This window comes from Sturnus vulgaris, unplaced genomic scaffold, assembly GCF_052056855.1.
Source record: "Sturnus vulgaris isolate bStuVul1 unplaced genomic scaffold, bStuVul1.hap1 Scaffold_141, whole genome shotgun sequence".
Classification (NCBI taxonomy): Eukaryota; Metazoa; Chordata; class Aves; order Passeriformes; family Sturnidae; genus Sturnus; species Sturnus vulgaris.
This window is the reverse complement of record NW_028276063.1, coordinates 145,597-161,003: the sequence shown is the minus strand read 5'-3', so window position 1 is coordinate 161,003 and position 15,407 is coordinate 145,597. Positions and strand designations below refer to the sequence as shown.

Sequence of the window (15,407 nt, the reverse complement as noted above, 5' to 3'; positions counted from 1 at the left end):
GGAGGCCAAGAAGGCCAATGGCGTCCTGGCCTGGATCAGGAATGGTGTGGCCAGCAGGAGCAGGGAGGTCATTCTTCCCCTCAGCACTGGTGAGGCCAAGGAACCTCAAGGCTCCTCCAGCACTGTGGACAGCTCCTCCCCAACAGCTTCGAGGCCAGGGAAGGACGGAAAACACCATGTGCTCAAAAACAGTGTTTATTGGAAAATTTAGTCAATGCAAATGGAACCCCAAATCTCTGGAGAATTGCAGCTGGTTCCTTGTGGGGCAGGGCCTAGGAGGGGGCTGCGCTGGCTCGGCTCTGAGCTTTGCACTCCACCTGGGCACAGTATGTTTCAGGCATTCCAGTGGCTCTGTAGAGGAAAGAATCTATCAGACTCCTGATGGATCTGGCACCGTGGCCCTGCAGCAGTCCCGTTTGCTGAGGATGCAGAGGGAGCTGGGAGGTGGCGCAGGCTGCAACACCAGGGAAGACTCAGGGAGCCCAGGGAGCCCAGGGAAGCAGCACTGGCAGCCTGACCTGAACTCCTGCAGCTTCTGCTGCCTGAGCTGGGCAAGGTGCTGGCTGCGCTGCCGGACTTCCTGCTCCTGCTGCCGGCTCTCCTCAATGACGGCTGCCCGCTCGCGCTGCTGCTGCTGCCGCAGGTCCTGGATCTGCCTCTGCAGATCTTCGGCATAGGCGCGCTGCCGCAGCTCCCTGTGCTCCTGCTGCAGCTTCTCCTGCTCCAGCTGCTCCTGATGGGCCCTGTGGGAGAGCTGGGCTGGCTCAGGGACCCTTGCCACAGCCCCCCACGCCTGGCACAGCACCTGGGCTGGCACTGGAGCCCCCAGAGCCACCAGCTGGAACTGGGAGGCCCCTGGCCACCGCCTCAGCCATCCCTCAGTCTCGTGTGCCTCACCTGAGCACCCTCTGGAATTCCTGGCAGTCTTGCTCCACCTGCATGGCCAGATACTGCTCCTTCTGGGCCACCTGCTCCAGATGGTCCTTCCTCAGCTGCTGCTCTATCTCAGCCTTCCTCTGTGTCTTCTCCATCTCCTGCCGCCGCCATTCACGGTCTGCAACCTCTTGGTTCCTCTTGGCCCTCAGAGCATCCTGCCCGAAGAGGGGACAGTGCTGGGCTTCCCTCTGGGCAGCTATGGAAACCCTTGGCTGTGGCTTTGGCTCTGCTGGCACCACTCCAGGACATCCTCTGGCTCCAGGGGCTGATCCTGCAGACCCCAGGGCTCTGCCCCTTTGCTGGGCTGGGGACAGGGACGGTGACAGAGGAGCACGTCACCGGTGCCTGGGCCACTCACCCGCTCAGACTGCCAGTCCTGGGCCTGCTCTTGCATGGCTCTGAGCCGGGCCAGCTCCTTCTCCTTCTCCAGGCGCAGTTGTTCCTGCTCCACCTCCAAGGCAGCCTCGCGCTCCTAAGGGTGACAGAGCCCCAGGGTGGGACAGAGCCCCAGAATGGGACAGAGCCCCAGGGCAGCTCTTGCAGCCCCTGCCCAGCCCACTAGGAGCCCACTGCTCTTACAGCCTTCTGCCGCTGATGCTCCAGCACCTGCTCGTCCTCCAGCCTCTCCTGCTCCCTCTGTTTATCCTTCAGCCTCTGGGTCTCCACGTTGAAATGTTTCATCTCGGCATGGATTTGCTTTAGTCGCTGCTGTTTCTGCTTCCAGGCCTGGAAATGCCATGCAGGGTTGGAGGCCGCCAGGCCGAGTGCTCCCTTCTCCTCCTCCTCACTCAGGACAGGGAGGCTTTGGGCCACCTCCCGGGGATGCCACCAAGTCCATGGGACCAGAGCTCTGATCCTGCTGGCTGCTGTGTCCACTCCCTGAGTGTGGCTGATCCAGCACTGCCAATTCCTTTCCAGCCAGGTGGAAATCTCCCTGCACCTTCCTGTTCCCTGCTCCCACCTTCCGATCCTCCCTCTTCATCTGCTCCAGGTGCTCCAGCTGCTTCTTGCCCTCCTGGTACAGCTCCTCGGCCTTCAGCACTCGCTCCTCTGCGTTCTGCTCCATCTGCTTCACAATGTCCTGCCTGGCTCTGGGAATATGAGAGCAGAAGGGTTCCCTCCGGCCCCATCCTGCTCCCCATCATGGGAACGCTGCATGAACAGGGCTGGTGTGGTTGGAATGGGCCGGACGCCTCCATGGGCAAGAGGGAGCCTTCTGCCCACCTGATCAGCTCCTGCTTCCTGCAGCGCTCCAGCTCCTCCTGCACCTCCATGCCCTTCTCCCGCTCCATTTCCAACATCTTGTCCAGTCGCTTCTCCTCCTCCACCAGTTCCTTCTGGATCATCTTCTTCTCCAGGACTTGCTTGTCCCAGATCGTGCTGCATTTGGCATTGAGGAACAGCTGTGGGAGCAAGAGGTGTCTGTGGCTCGGAGACACACTGGGACACAGGAGCAGGGAGGACAAGGGAAGGAGAGGAAGAGCTGGGAGCACGAGGAGCAGGGGAGGCTCAGGCAGTGCCAGGTGACAGCAGGGAGCGCTGGACCTACCGCGTTCAGTTCCCGCATCTCTTCCTCCTGCTCCAGCTTCATCCTCATCGCCCGCTGCAGCAGCTTCTGCTCCTCCTGCTGCAGCTCCTCCTTCACGTCTCTCCAACGGTCCCTCTTGTCCTCCAGTTCTGCCTTTCTCTGCTCCTCCATCTGGGTCTTTTTCAGGGCTTCCTGTGGGGGCAGAAAGTGCTGCCAGGAAGTGCTGGGCACCTTCCAGAGGGCTCACAGGGGTCACACTTCAGGTGCTGCATTCCCGGCAGAGTGTGGACATTATGGGCTCCTGGAGACCCGGCACAGCCATAGGCACCCCTTCCAACATCTCTGGGCTGACACCTCGTGCCCTTGGAAGGCTGGGAGTGCTGGGCTCAATTCCAGGGATGCTGCCCAGCTCTCAGTGGGGGCTTGAGCCCTGCGGCCTCTCCTGTACCCCAAAACATGAGGAACAAAAAGAGGTCCTGAGGGACCCCCTTATTGAAATCACGATCCCTCAAACCCGGCTACGGAGCAGGAAAAGGGGGAAGCAGGGGGGGAGATGCCCACAAAAGCAGCGTCCTGTCTGGCTTTCAGGGTCTTCAGTCTGTCCCAACTCTCCCTGTCCATTGGAGCTTGAGCTGATTCCTTGATCCTCTCATATTCTTTTTCTCCAATGATGAGACACGGTTGAGGCTTCTCCTGGGGAATGCTGGGGAGCACAGGGAGAGAGCTCAGTGGCACGGAGACCCCAACAGCTCCCAGTGTTCCCTTAGCTGCCTGTGCTGCCCACTCAGCTACCAAGCCAGCCCAGAGCAATGCAGGAAGCGCTGGGGAAGCCATGGGAATCTGGCTCTCAGGTTTAGGGGTGAACCAGGAAGAGAAAGTGTGGTGAAAGTGGCACCAAGCTGGGATGCAGGGGCAGGATCCCCGGGGGTGGCCACGGCACACTGCCAATCCCAGAGATTTTGGGGTGCTGCACTGACACCCGTTCCTCCAAAACCCCTCAGGACTCAGGCACAGTCTTACATGAGGTCCCGGATCAGGTCTTTGGTGATGATTCTGGTGGTCTTTGGTTTGTATCTGACAGAGGGTGGTGATCCCTTAGGGTCTTTAGGCACATCCTGAAGGATCACAATGGGACTGCTGGCGTCCGTGCCCTGTGGGAAAGGATGATGTGAGGGAACCAAAACCCCACACTCAGGGCTCCCTGGACACCTACTGATCCAGGGAGGAGCTCTGGACCCCTGGAGGGGTTGGGGGTCAGGGGGAGACCGGTATCCCGGCTGAGAACCCTGGGGGGAGACCTTGGAAAGGATGGACGGAAATCCCGGTGGGTGAAGCTGCCGGCGGCGGGAGAGGTGGGACCTCTGGGAGGAGCCCCCGGCACGGAGGGACCGGGACCCTGTGCCCGCAGTCGCAGCTGCCATGCCGCTGCCAGTGCTGGCTCTGTCATGGAGTGTGGGAGGTGTGACAATGTCCCTGAGCCGACTGTCACAATGTGATGGAATCGACGCCTGGGATGTGTCTGAACTCATTGTGACAGCATGCCCGAAGCTATTGTTGCGACATGTCTGGAGCGACTATTGCCAGGCAGCTCCCTCAACGACTCCTGGGATTCACGAGATGTCCTGGAGCAGATGGGGAATGGAGGACAGGGGGATTTGTGAGGAAGGTCCCAGAGCTGGGAAGGGCAAATCTAAGGGATGGCAGAGATAGAATTGCGGCAGCCAAGAGGATCCCGAGGCTGCGAGAGGAGCAGCCCTGCAGGGAGGAAGGAGGGGCACGAGGGGCTCCGGAGATTCCCTGGCAGCCCATCGGGGTCCCTGGGGAGCAGACACCCCCCTGCAGCCCTGCAGGAGCCCCCGGTACAGCAAGGGGTGCCCGAAGAGGCTGTGATCCCTTGGGAAGCCCGCCTGGAGCACTTGGGACAGAAATGCAACTCACAGGGAGGACTCGTGCTGGAGAAATCCCTGGAGAAGGGTCTCCCGTGGAAGGCAGGGACCCCATCTTGGCTGAGCAGTGGCAGAAATAACCTGTGCTCAACTGCCCTGGCCCCATTCCTATCTCCTTGCACCGCTGGAGAGAGGAGGGGGCGCCTGGGCAGAAGGTGTTTAGAAGGGTTTATTTGACTTCTCCTTATCCTGCTCTGATTCTGTCAGCAATAAATTCAATTAATATCTTTGATTCCAAGCATGTTTGTCCCGTGGCAGGATTTGATGAGTGATCTCTCCTGGTCCTTGTGCCAACCTAAGAACCCCTCGTTGGATTTTCTCTCCCCGTTCAGGTGCAGAGGGCAGAGGGAGATCGGTGGGTGCAGGGGCATCCGGCCACTGCCCACCCAGGGCAAGGCAGGTAGGATAAAGGTCCTGGTCAGGTTGTTGAGCAGATTGTTGTTGTCTTTGCAGCAGTTCTAGGGCTCTCTCAGTGTCTTGGGCACAGGGACCAAATGATCAATTGCTGCATTTCCGCACTGGTTCCCTCACAGCTGCCCCTGCAGGGGGGGTTTCCAGCCAGCCCTGCTCTGAAAACCATCAAAGGCCCTCGCAGAGCCACTGCTTGGGCTCACCCTGGGTTTTGTGCTTCTTGCAGGGCTGAGCAAACCACAGCCAGGTCTTTTCCCCCTCCACAGAATTCTCAACTTTGCAGCAGCTCAAAAGCTGTGATAATCAAAGCCAATGGGGTGGGGGGAGCCTCAGGTCCTGGCTGCCAGCTGGGGCTGGCCAGAGCAGGGCTGGGCCATGGCTGGGCCCCACACTTGGATGGCCACTGGCTTCAAGGAGGAGCAGTTTGGGAGCTCCTTCCTGCCTGGGGCTCCATTCCCAAGCTGCTCTTGCCTGCTCAGATCCTGCAAGGGATGAGTGAGAATGGAGAAGTCTGGAACAGAATTTCTCCCAAAACCCAATAAACCCGAAGTGTCCCAAGACCTCAGGACAGAAACCCCGTGGGGGGATTGTGGGGAGCAGAAGAGGAAGGGGGAAGCCCCCCAAGAGCTTCAAAAGTGTTTCATGTGCAGGGTCTCATCCATCTCCTGGTTGCCAGCACCAAGGCCCTGCAGGGCTTTTGGGTGTGGGGGTGGCTTTGGGTGTTTTTGGGGTGTCTGTGCCCTCCCTGACTGACACCAGCCCATGTCCATCCCCCTCCCCAGTCAGCCCCGCTGGGGTTTTTCCCCCACAGAATGATCCTGGTGGGCTCTGCAATGGGGCCGAGAGGCTGCACCTGTGAGGGTTCCCAAATGGGGATGGAGGGCTCCCAGATGGGCGGGGGCAGCCAATGAGGGGGTGTAGAGTGGGCGGGTCACACCCCAAATTGGGGCACCCCAGAGGTCACAGAGGTCACAGTGCCCCACTGAGGACAGAGGAGGTTGGCAGGCCCCCCCCTTGCCTAGGACAGGGGTCTGCAGGATGTCCCCTACCCTGGACAGGGACTTCCTCAGGGAATGTGTCCAGGGACCCTGCCCAGAACCACCATCCCCCAGGACAGGATCTCCCCTACTGGGATGTGTCACCACTGGGACAAAATCCACCCAGAACGTGTCACCCCCAGAACAGGATCCCCTCAGGACAGGACTCCTGGATGTGCCCCCTCCCAGGACAGAACCCACCCCTGTGTGACTTTCTCTCTTCCTTCTGTTGCAGGAGAGAGAAGGTTAAAGTGTTGGGGAGGCACAGCCGGCCACCCCCATCCCCCACAGCCTTCCCAACCCTCCCTGCAGACCCCCCACTCCCTTTTCTCCCTCCCTGGGGTCCCACCAACCCATTCCTTGCCCAGGTGCTCCCCAGGATTTCTGAGTCAGGAACTGGGGGTAACAGGACATGGCACAAAAGTGAGGAAAATAAGGAAAACAGAGAAATAGAGAAAAAAAGTCAAGCACCAGGGAGGGCACAGAAGCAGAGCTACCCAGGGCCCCCATGTGATGCCTGCACGGGAAATGAGCACTCCAGGGGGTCACAGTTGGGCCCTGGGTCACCCTAAAATCTGAGATACCCAGGGAAGGAGCTGTGACCCACAGGCCTGCCCAACCACTGCCCATCCCTGGCACCACCATTCTTCTCGGAACCCAACCATGGGACTCCCATTTTTTATGTCCCCCCTTCCCTGAGACCCCCATCCCAGGACTGCCATTCCCCAGGATCTCCATTGCCAAGGACCCCCATCCCAGTAGTTCCAGCCCCCCGGACCCTCCTTCCCTTTGGGGACCATGATTCCCCCAGGACCCTCATTCCCATAGCACTCCCATCCCTGGGATCCATCCCATGATCACAAATCCCTGGAGGCCACATTCTTGGTTCTTAGACCTTCATCCCCGAGTCTGAATTCACCCAACCCTTGGGACCCCCATTCCCATGGGAGTCCATCTCTGGCACCCCAGTACCATGGACACACATCCTTGGCCTGCTGCACTGCCTCAGCCTCCAAATTCTGGCAACATCCTGTCCCCACCATGTCCCACCATCACTGCCATGTCCCACAAAGTCCCCACCCTGCCCCCATCCTGGGAACACCCTGTCCCCACCAAGGGCCACCTATACATGAGGACGAGACGTGACCTCGCTTCCTGTCCCTTCATGGGAAGAGCCGCCAGCCAGGGGACAGGTGGCCACAGCAGCGAGTGACAGCCAGTGCCCATGGCCGGGGACAGCGGGATGGCCGGGAAGGTGGCGCTGCTCCTGTGGGGTGAGTGCCCCGGGCACGGGCCTGACGCCCCGGGGATGGGCCCCGGTGAGGCAGAGAGCGGTGGGGAGGGGGCACAGGGGGGCTGCATGGTCCAGCAAGGCCAGCAGAGCCAGTGCATGGGCATGGGACCCAATGTGACCAGAGTCGTGGGGTGGCCATGGGGACAAGAACAGGGGAACTGGGATGTGGAGATGGGAACAGGGGAATAGAGATGTGGGGACAAGGATGTGGCAAAAGGAACCTTGGAGCTGGGGCAGCTGTGGGGACAGGGAGAGGGAGACAGGGATGCAGGGACAGGGACAAAGGCCACATCCCATGCAGATAGGCCATGGGGACAGGTGCCATGGGAATGGGATCACGGGCACAGGGCCATGGGGATGTGGCCGTGGGGACAGGTGCTGTAGGGCTGGGGGAGGTGACCTGTGCACACATGGGGTGTCCACAGTGTCCCCATGCCCTGCCCCAGCCCAGGGTGACCGAGGTGTCCCTGTGCTCAAAACCTCCGTTCTACACCAGTATTCCTGTGGGGCAGTCTGGGGACAGACACCACACCAGGTCCTCCAGGTGCTGCTGTCTCTGCAGGGCCACCCCCACCCAGTCCTGTCCCTTCTCCCTTCCAGCCCAGACCTTCGGCCTCACTGGTGAATCCTCGGGGATGCCATGTCCCTTCCCTGCTGTCCCCAGGCCGGTGGTGGCCCTGGAAGCCTGGCGTCCCCTGTCACCTGCAGGTGCCTAGACCACTCAGCTCTTCATGGAGATCCCCTGGACTCCAGCAGTGCTGTAAGACCGGTGACACTGACCTGCCAGGGCTCGGAGACAGCCAGTGCCACCACCTGGTACAAGGACTTGCAGCGCTGGGGACTGGAGGCACCTGGCCACCTCATTGTCACCGAGAGTGGCACCTACCAGTGTCAGAGACCCGGCAGTGGGCTCGGCCCCCCCGGTGATGGTGTCAAATGGTGAGGGGGGATCTGAAATGCTCCGGGTGGCACCCTGTGAAGTCTGGGTGGGCTCCACTCCCTGGGTGACCTCACACCCCTCATGTGGCCAGAGCCTGTCCCCTGCACATAGTGACATCCCAGTGCATCCCAGTGCATCCCAGTGCACCCTAGTGTGGTAGGACCCCCGTGGCGACAGCTCTGCCTCGAGGCTGCTCCTGGTGTCCCTGGGACCCTCCTGTGCAGTGGACACTCCAGCCAGATGTCCCCGGTGCCGTGGGCACCCACTTTGGACCTGTCTCGGGCTTCTCAGTATGACGGGACCCTGCTGTCTCACAGACCCGCTGGTGCTGCAGGTGCCAGCATGGGCGCTGCTGGAGGGGGACACGGTGACACTGTGCTGCCGGGGCCGACAGGACAACCCTGACATCATGGTGAGATTTTACAAGGACGAGAGGGATCTGGAAGAGTCCCTCAGGAGCATTGAATTGTCCCTGTACCCCCTACAGCTGCACAACAGCGGCTGCTACGGCTGCGGGGGCTTGATGGCCTCAGTAATGTCACAGTCAGCACCGGTGACAGTGACAGTGCACGGTGAGCACTCTCATGGCTGGAACTCCGATATCCTGACACCACCAAAGCCACTTCTCAGTGGACTGTGTGTCACAATCCCCACCCCCATCTCCTTCCCAAAGCTCTTCTCGGTGCCGGTCCTCGGTGCTGGAGGATCCTCCCGAGCCCACCGAGGGGTCCCCCCTCAATCTCATCTGCCTCAGCACCCCCAGTCACCTACGGCCCCGAGCCCCCGTCCTGTACAGCTTCTACCTTGACGGGCAGTTGGTGAGGGGCCCGCAGGGGTCCCCGCAGCTCCTGGTGCCCGCAGTGGGGGTCTCCCACTCGGGGAATTACAGCTGCGAGGTGCACTCCGAGATGGGGGTCGTGGGGAAGAGCAGGGCCCAACTCGGTGTCACAGTGAGTAGTGAGTGCGGGGATGGGCATGGGGAGCCCCCACATGCCTCCCAGGTCCCTTCAGCCTTCCCTGGGTGCACCTCTCCCTCTCTGAGATCCCTCAGATCCCGCCTGTCCACAGGTCCCACCATACCTGTCTGGGTTCCCAAATTGTTCCCTGTGGTTCCCTTCAACCCTTTCTGTGTGTCCCTCCGCTGAATCTCTCATCCTTCCCTGGGGTCCTGTAAGACACAGTCCGAAGTTTCCCTCATTTTTGCCTCATGACTGTGGCAAGAAGACCCCGAGGACCCCCACCCAGGTCGGCTTTGGACAGTGGTTTTCTGGCCTGGTCGAGGTGGGTGCTTGCCAAGTGACTGTTTGCAGGTGTGTTGTGATCACTGGACTGTGCTGTCATGGTATTAACTGAAAACTGCATGTCCTCCACTTCCGCACCTGCCTCTTGGAGCATCTCACAATGGTCCATAAATCTTCCCACTTCTTGGCCAGAAGCCACTCGCTTTGGAAAAGGACTATAAAAGAACAACCCTCTGGAGAAAGCTTTTGGGATCCCCCACCGATGAAGACTCGTCTATTGGCTGGCCCATGAGGACGTCCATCTCATCTGTTGGTAGCTATTTTCCCATCCCCCTCTTTTTCTCTCTATACTTTGTTGCCTGTATCTCTCCCCTATATTGCAACTGAGTTGTTGGCATTCAATAAAAATGCATTGCATTGTATCAGTGAGTAAACTGATTTGTCCCCTGCTGTGTCTTTTGCACCTCTGAGATCAAACGGACCATCACAACCCCCGCTCTGTATTAGTAGCAGATCGTGACATTAAATTGGAGTCATGGACAGGATTTCTGACAGACAGAAGGGATGCAAGGTTGTGTGTAGCCTGTAGTAGGGGAAAACATATTGCCTCAGCCACACCTAGCTGGCCACCTTGAAAGGGTGAGCCTGTCTAGAAAGCAAGGGGGGCAATTTCAGATTTCCGCAGACTGCAGACACCTTGGTGTAAAGCATCCCCAGACTTGCTTGAGGGCTCTGCTGTCAGAATTTCATAGAAGATCTACTGGGGCAAAAGGCAGGATTTTGTTGTTGTTTTTGTGTAAAATTTGACTACTTGGTGCAGTGAAGATACAACCTGGTGTTTTGTAACTAAGGAGTGCCTCCCAAGCAGTTTGGTCTCTTCACCCGCACAGGGAAGCAAAGGGGGGCACACAGCGAAAGCTGTTTCGTTGTGTGCGGTAACTTAAGCAAGAGACCTCCCTGTTGTGGTTTTTACTTATCCCTTCATAAAATGACTGAAAATTCCAGTGCAACAGATAAAGCTGCATTTTATACTTTACTAACTAAATATAATGCCAGACCGTCCCAAGGTGGGGAGGAATGGGTGAACAATAATTGGTTTAATTTAGAAAATGTGATTGATAGAATATATTCTTTGCAACATGAATCAAAGTTCAAACTGGGCAAAAATAAAGACATACTTTGCTCAGTTTTGGGAGCTTGTCTTACAGTTGCTATAGAAACTCGTTCTAAGTGAGGAAGTGAGGAAAACACAATTATAGATTCTCTACAAAACCTAATTCAAATTTTGCAAAAACAATTAGACGAGGAAAGGAATGAGAACCATTTGCTACTAACTGCTCTAAGGGAAGAACGTGCCAAAAATTCAAAGCATGTTGACACACCAACAGAAACAGAGAAGAAAGAAATATTTCATATTAATCAAATATATCCCCAAAAAGAGCAAAATTTGATGAAAGATTATGGGGAACATTCCTGCCCTAAATTGAGACCTGTGATTAAAACAGAATACAATTATAGCAATGATGAGGATTATAACCCACACATAACTACTAAAGAAACTCCATATACTGCTACTGAATTGGCTAAGCTGAAAAAAGAGTACAGATGACTCCCTCATGAGTCCAAGATAGAATCCACATTTTGAGTGTCTTTTACTGGGGGAGATCAGATTAAATTATCAGAAAAAGGAGCGGGTGGATATTGGGGACATAGGTGTACTTGTTTGAAAGCAAAACCAGTGAGAGACTCCAAGTCAGTAATACAATTTAATAGGAAAAAAAAGAGAGAAAAATAAAATAAAATACATGCAATAATCCAAAAGAAAACCACCGACACAGTCAGAAATACAACCTGACACCCTGTCAGTCAGGGTGTTGGTAGCAGTCCGTATAAATGGTGGCTGCAGTCCTCCTGGATGACAGATGTGGTTCTGTTGAAGCAGTGCTCCTGTAGAAGGTGCAGTATTCCTCTGAAGATCCAGCGATGATGTGGAAATGGTCCGACTTTCCTCTGGGATCCAGTAGAAAGGTCTGCCCTCGGGTCCCAAACCCCAGTTTTTTATCTAGGTAGGAAAGGCTTGGCTCCTGCCCCTGGCTGGGGCATCTCCCAATGGGATGATGTAATCTTATCAGTCACACAATAGGACTTAACGGCCCATTAACAGAATATATCTTCTGGAGGAAGGATGGGTTGTGAAAAGATAACGATGATCATCCCCCGATCTTATCAGATGTCACATCAGCAGAGGATATCTACCACAGAGATAAGGATCACCACCCCTCCCACATTTCAAGAGATGGTGATAGAATACACATTTTTGCATTGTACCCCAGGACAATAGGGTTTTCTTAGCAATGGGAGACAGACGTTATCCATGGTCCCTAACCCAGCACGCAACTTATTGGGCCAGGGGACTTAACCCTTTGGAAAGGGGAGACCCTGTAACTTTAGTTAGTACCCCCAGCCAACTCTTGTAAAACATTCGCAAAGCTGCATGCTTGCAAATGATACATGAGAGAAAATTAAATACTCCCTATGAATCATCTATGCAATTACCTGTAATGCCTGAAATTATGACCCCTTTAATTCGTGGTCTCCCAGAAACACTCAAATCTGCCACAATTCTTCTTCAAAAAACTATGGCATCCATGACACCTGTAGAAAGATTAGAGTTCTTGGGATCTCACATGAGCGATCTGGTTTCACTGACACTTTCCCTCCCTATGTAACCCCTCCTCAACTGGTCCCAGGGTCTCCTTCCAGTAGCCATAGAATTTGGACATGGAGCGAAGTTGCAGAAGAGCTACTGAATTATAGCAGAAAATACAGACCTTTAAAGGTCCCAGAGGAAAAATTAGAGAAAACGAAAGGTGTTAGACACATTGTTTCTCCTAGCAATAAACGAGAAAAAGGTAAACCGTTTCTAACCACCAGTATTGGTGGTCGTTAGGGTTAAAGAAACGAATTCCTAAAGATGCGATGGATGGCTTACCACTTGACAAGTTGATAAAGATTGTTTTAAATTGGCACTGCCTTAAGTTCATTACATCAAACTCCCCTACTGTTCAGCCTGTTGTACCCCCTCCTCTGCTGCTTGTGGCCAGTGAGCCAAAACGATCCCCTCCACAGATTCTGGGCAGTGAGCCGAAGTAATCTCCTCCACAGGTTCTGAGAGCCATTGCCATCTCCTTCTCAATTTTTGGTATTGGAGCCAAAACAGCTTCGTGGGTGAGCAGAGAGAGAGGGGAACTTGGTTATTTATAAGAGCGCTCACCAGAAATCCTAATACTGGGGATCTACTGATAACAGCAATAGTTGGTCCTAGAAGGGCACCTGTCACCTTTGTGGTGGACACTGGAGCCCAAATTTCTGCATTAACAAGAAAAAGCTGCCCAGAAATGCAGATTGTTCCAATAAGGAAACAATGCTTTGTTCTCAATGCCTTGGGAACCACAAGCTATGAATATAGCTCTTGTAAAAATCTCACTACCTGGAGAGAAGAATGTGTTACTTATTAAAATCGTAATTGGAGATATTCCAAATGATTTATTAGGAATGGATGTCCTTGCTGGGAGGCAATGGGAAGACAAAGAGGGCCGCCTTTGGTCTTTTGGCATGCCATGTCTTAATATTAGACGGCTCCAAGCTGCACCTTTTCTAACCTAAAGCAAAATTACTAATGTGAAACAATACCTTCTTCCCACTGGTGCCAAAGAAGGAATCAAGCCGGTTATTCAGGACTTGAGAGATCAGGGAGTGATAATTGACATTCATTCTCCTATTAACTCTCCAGCGTGGCCAGTCTGTAAACCTAATGGAAAATGGAAGCTGACAGTAGATTTTCGCAGGCTAAATGCAAACACAGATCCTCTCACAGCAGCTGTCCCAAATTTAGTTGAACTGATAACTTCAGTTCAGGAGAAGGCTCATACAATCATGGCAACTATAGATGTCAAAGACATGTTCTTTATGATACTGATACAGCCAGAGGACATGAACCGTTTTGCCTTCACATGGGAAGGACAGCAAAACACTTTCACTAGGCTTCCCCAAGGCTATAAACATTCCCCCACTTTGGTCCACCCTGCTTTAGCACAGGAATTAGAAAAGATACCCAAACCTGACAATGTAGCTGTCTATCAATACATTGATGATATTCTGGTGGGGGAAGATGAAATAGAAGTAGTGGGGGATACCCAACAGAAAATAATCTCTCATCTGGAAAGCCTTGACTTACAAATTCCCCCAGAAAAAATTCAAAAATCTTCTCAGGAGATGAAGTTTTTGGGGATTTGGTGGAAAGGAGGTATGACATGTATTCCACCTGACACACTAACCTCCTTGGATCAAATTAAAATGCCTGGATCCAGGAAAGAGCTTCAACAAGCTCCCGGATTATTAGTGTTTTGGAGAAAACACATCCCTGATTTTTCAATTATTGCCAGGCCTCTTGATGACTTGCTGAGGAAAGGTGTAAAATGGGATTGGACTCCTTCTCAGGAGGAAGCACTACAATTGCTGATTTCTGAAGCAACGGCACATCAAGCTCTAGGCCCTATTCATCCCACGGATCCTTTCCAGGTAGAATGGGGATTTGCCGCCTCAGGGTTGTCAGTGCACATATGGCAACGGGGCCCAGAAGGCCCTACAAGGCCTGTTGGTTTCTATTCCTGTGGTTTTAAAGAGGCTGAAAAAAGATACACTACCTGGGAAAAGGGGCTTTTTGTTGTTAGCATAGCTCTCATAGAAGTGGAGAAAATTACACGTCAACAATCAGTTGTATTGAGAGGTCCTTTTAAAATTATTAAAGCAGTTACCAGTGGGACCCCTCCCCCTGACAGAGTGGCCCAAAGATCCTCAGTTAGGAAGTGGTATGCCCAGATAGAACATTACTGTAACATCGTCTCAGTAACAGAAGGAGCTGCAAAAAATCTGCCAATACAAGAAACTGAGAATTTGGGTAGCAGCCATGACAAACCTGCCTCAGTAATTAAAGTGGCCGCTCCTTTCTCCCCTGAACAATCAGCAAATTCTTGGTTTGCTGATGCCTCTGCTAAACGAGGGGGAAAGGTGTGGAAATACAGGACAGTAGCTCTTCTTACTTCATCTGGTGGACGAATTATTAGTGAGAGAGAAGGCAGTGCTCAGGTTGGTGAACTGATTCCTGTTTGGAGTGTTTTCCAGTGTGAGGTACAAAATACATTGAATACCAGAATACCTCTCTTGTTTGTATTTACACTGACTCTTACGCTGTGTTTAAAGGATGTACGGAGTGGCTTCCTTTCTGGCAGCAAAATGATTGGGAAGTTAACAGAATCCCAGTATGGCAAAAGGAAAAATGGCAAGAAATTCTAAATATAGCAAGTCAAGGGAATTCTGCCGTGGGGTGGGTGGCCTCTCATCAGACAGATGGAAATTTAGCTGGTGAGTGGAACAATGCAGCTGATTAGTTAGCAAGACTAAGTCCCCTGAAAAAGGAACAAATTACAGAGGACTGGGAGCAGCTGCTAGAATGGCTGCATATAAAAAGACAACACACAGGTGCAAAAGATTTGTACAAAGAAGCTTTTGCTCTTGGCTGGCCTGTCACCAGAGAAATGTGTAAAACATCAGCTTGTGAGCAATGCCACAGACGACTAGAAAGGCATCCTTTGGAAGATGACCCTCTGCACTTAAGGAAAGGTAAAGGCTTGTGGGAGGCGTGGCAGGTAGATTATATCGGTCCCTTTAAAGAAGTCTGGTGGTAAACACTTTGTGCTAGTGGGAATGGAGATTATATTGGGGTTAGTTCAATCTGAAGCTTTTAATAGAGATACAGGAGATAATACTATTAAAGCCTTGCAAGGATGGTTTGGTCTCACTTTACTGCTAAAGCGGTACAGGATTGGGCAAAGGAGGAAGGAATAAAGTGGACTGTTCATACCCCTTACTACCCCCAAGCTAATGGAATTGTAGAAAGGACCAATGGTCTCCTAAAGCGACTCCTTAAACCACAAGAGGGAAGTTGGGATCTCCGATTATGGCAAGCTGTAAAGGGTATAAATTATAGATGGGAGGTAAACAGCTGTCCCAAA

At 53.7% G+C, this 15,407-nt stretch overlaps 1 protein-coding gene and 1 pseudogene across 1 annotated transcript; one reads left to right on the top strand and one right to left on the bottom strand.

Moving 5' to 3' along the window:
• Window positions 1–272: 272 nt before the first annotated feature.
• LOC106863957 (cilia- and flagella-associated protein 45-like) lies at window positions 273–3,911 on the bottom strand. The gene is made up of 11 exons (XM_088157663.1): window positions 3,678–3,911; window positions 3,485–3,615; window positions 3,026–3,167; window positions 2,486–2,656; window positions 2,161–2,339; window positions 1,898–2,027; window positions 1,516–1,662; window positions 1,295–1,408; window positions 898–1,091; window positions 519–695; window positions 273–351 (listed from the first exon to the last, which is right to left on the bottom strand). Exons 1-11 carry the CDS (start codon window positions 3,909–3,911, stop codon window positions 273–275), a joined length of 1,698 nt encoding a protein of 565 aa, XP_088013789.1.
• Window positions 3,912–4,002: 91 nt separating this feature from the next.
• LOC148219372 (uncharacterized) lies at window positions 4,003–12,476 on the top strand (annotated as a pseudogene).
• The last annotated feature ends 2,931 nt before the right edge of the window (window positions 12,477–15,407 follow it).

What these genes read in the sequence shown, in the direction of transcription:
- LOC106863957 (XM_088157663.1), bottom strand. Translation starts at nt 3,911, where the DNA reads ATGACAGAGCCAGCACTGGCAGCGGCATGGCAGCTGCGACTGCGGGCA. An exon ending in AGGAAGCAGGAGCTGATCAG is followed by an intron (nt 2,028 to 2,160) that starts GTGGGCAGAAGG and finishes TCATATTCCCAG; the next exon opens with AGCCAGGCAGGACATTGTGA. An exon ending in CAGAAGCTGCAGGAGTTCAG is followed by an intron (nt 352 to 518) that starts GTCAGGCTGCCA and finishes TTTCCTCTACAG; the next exon opens with AGCCACTGGAATGCCTGAAA.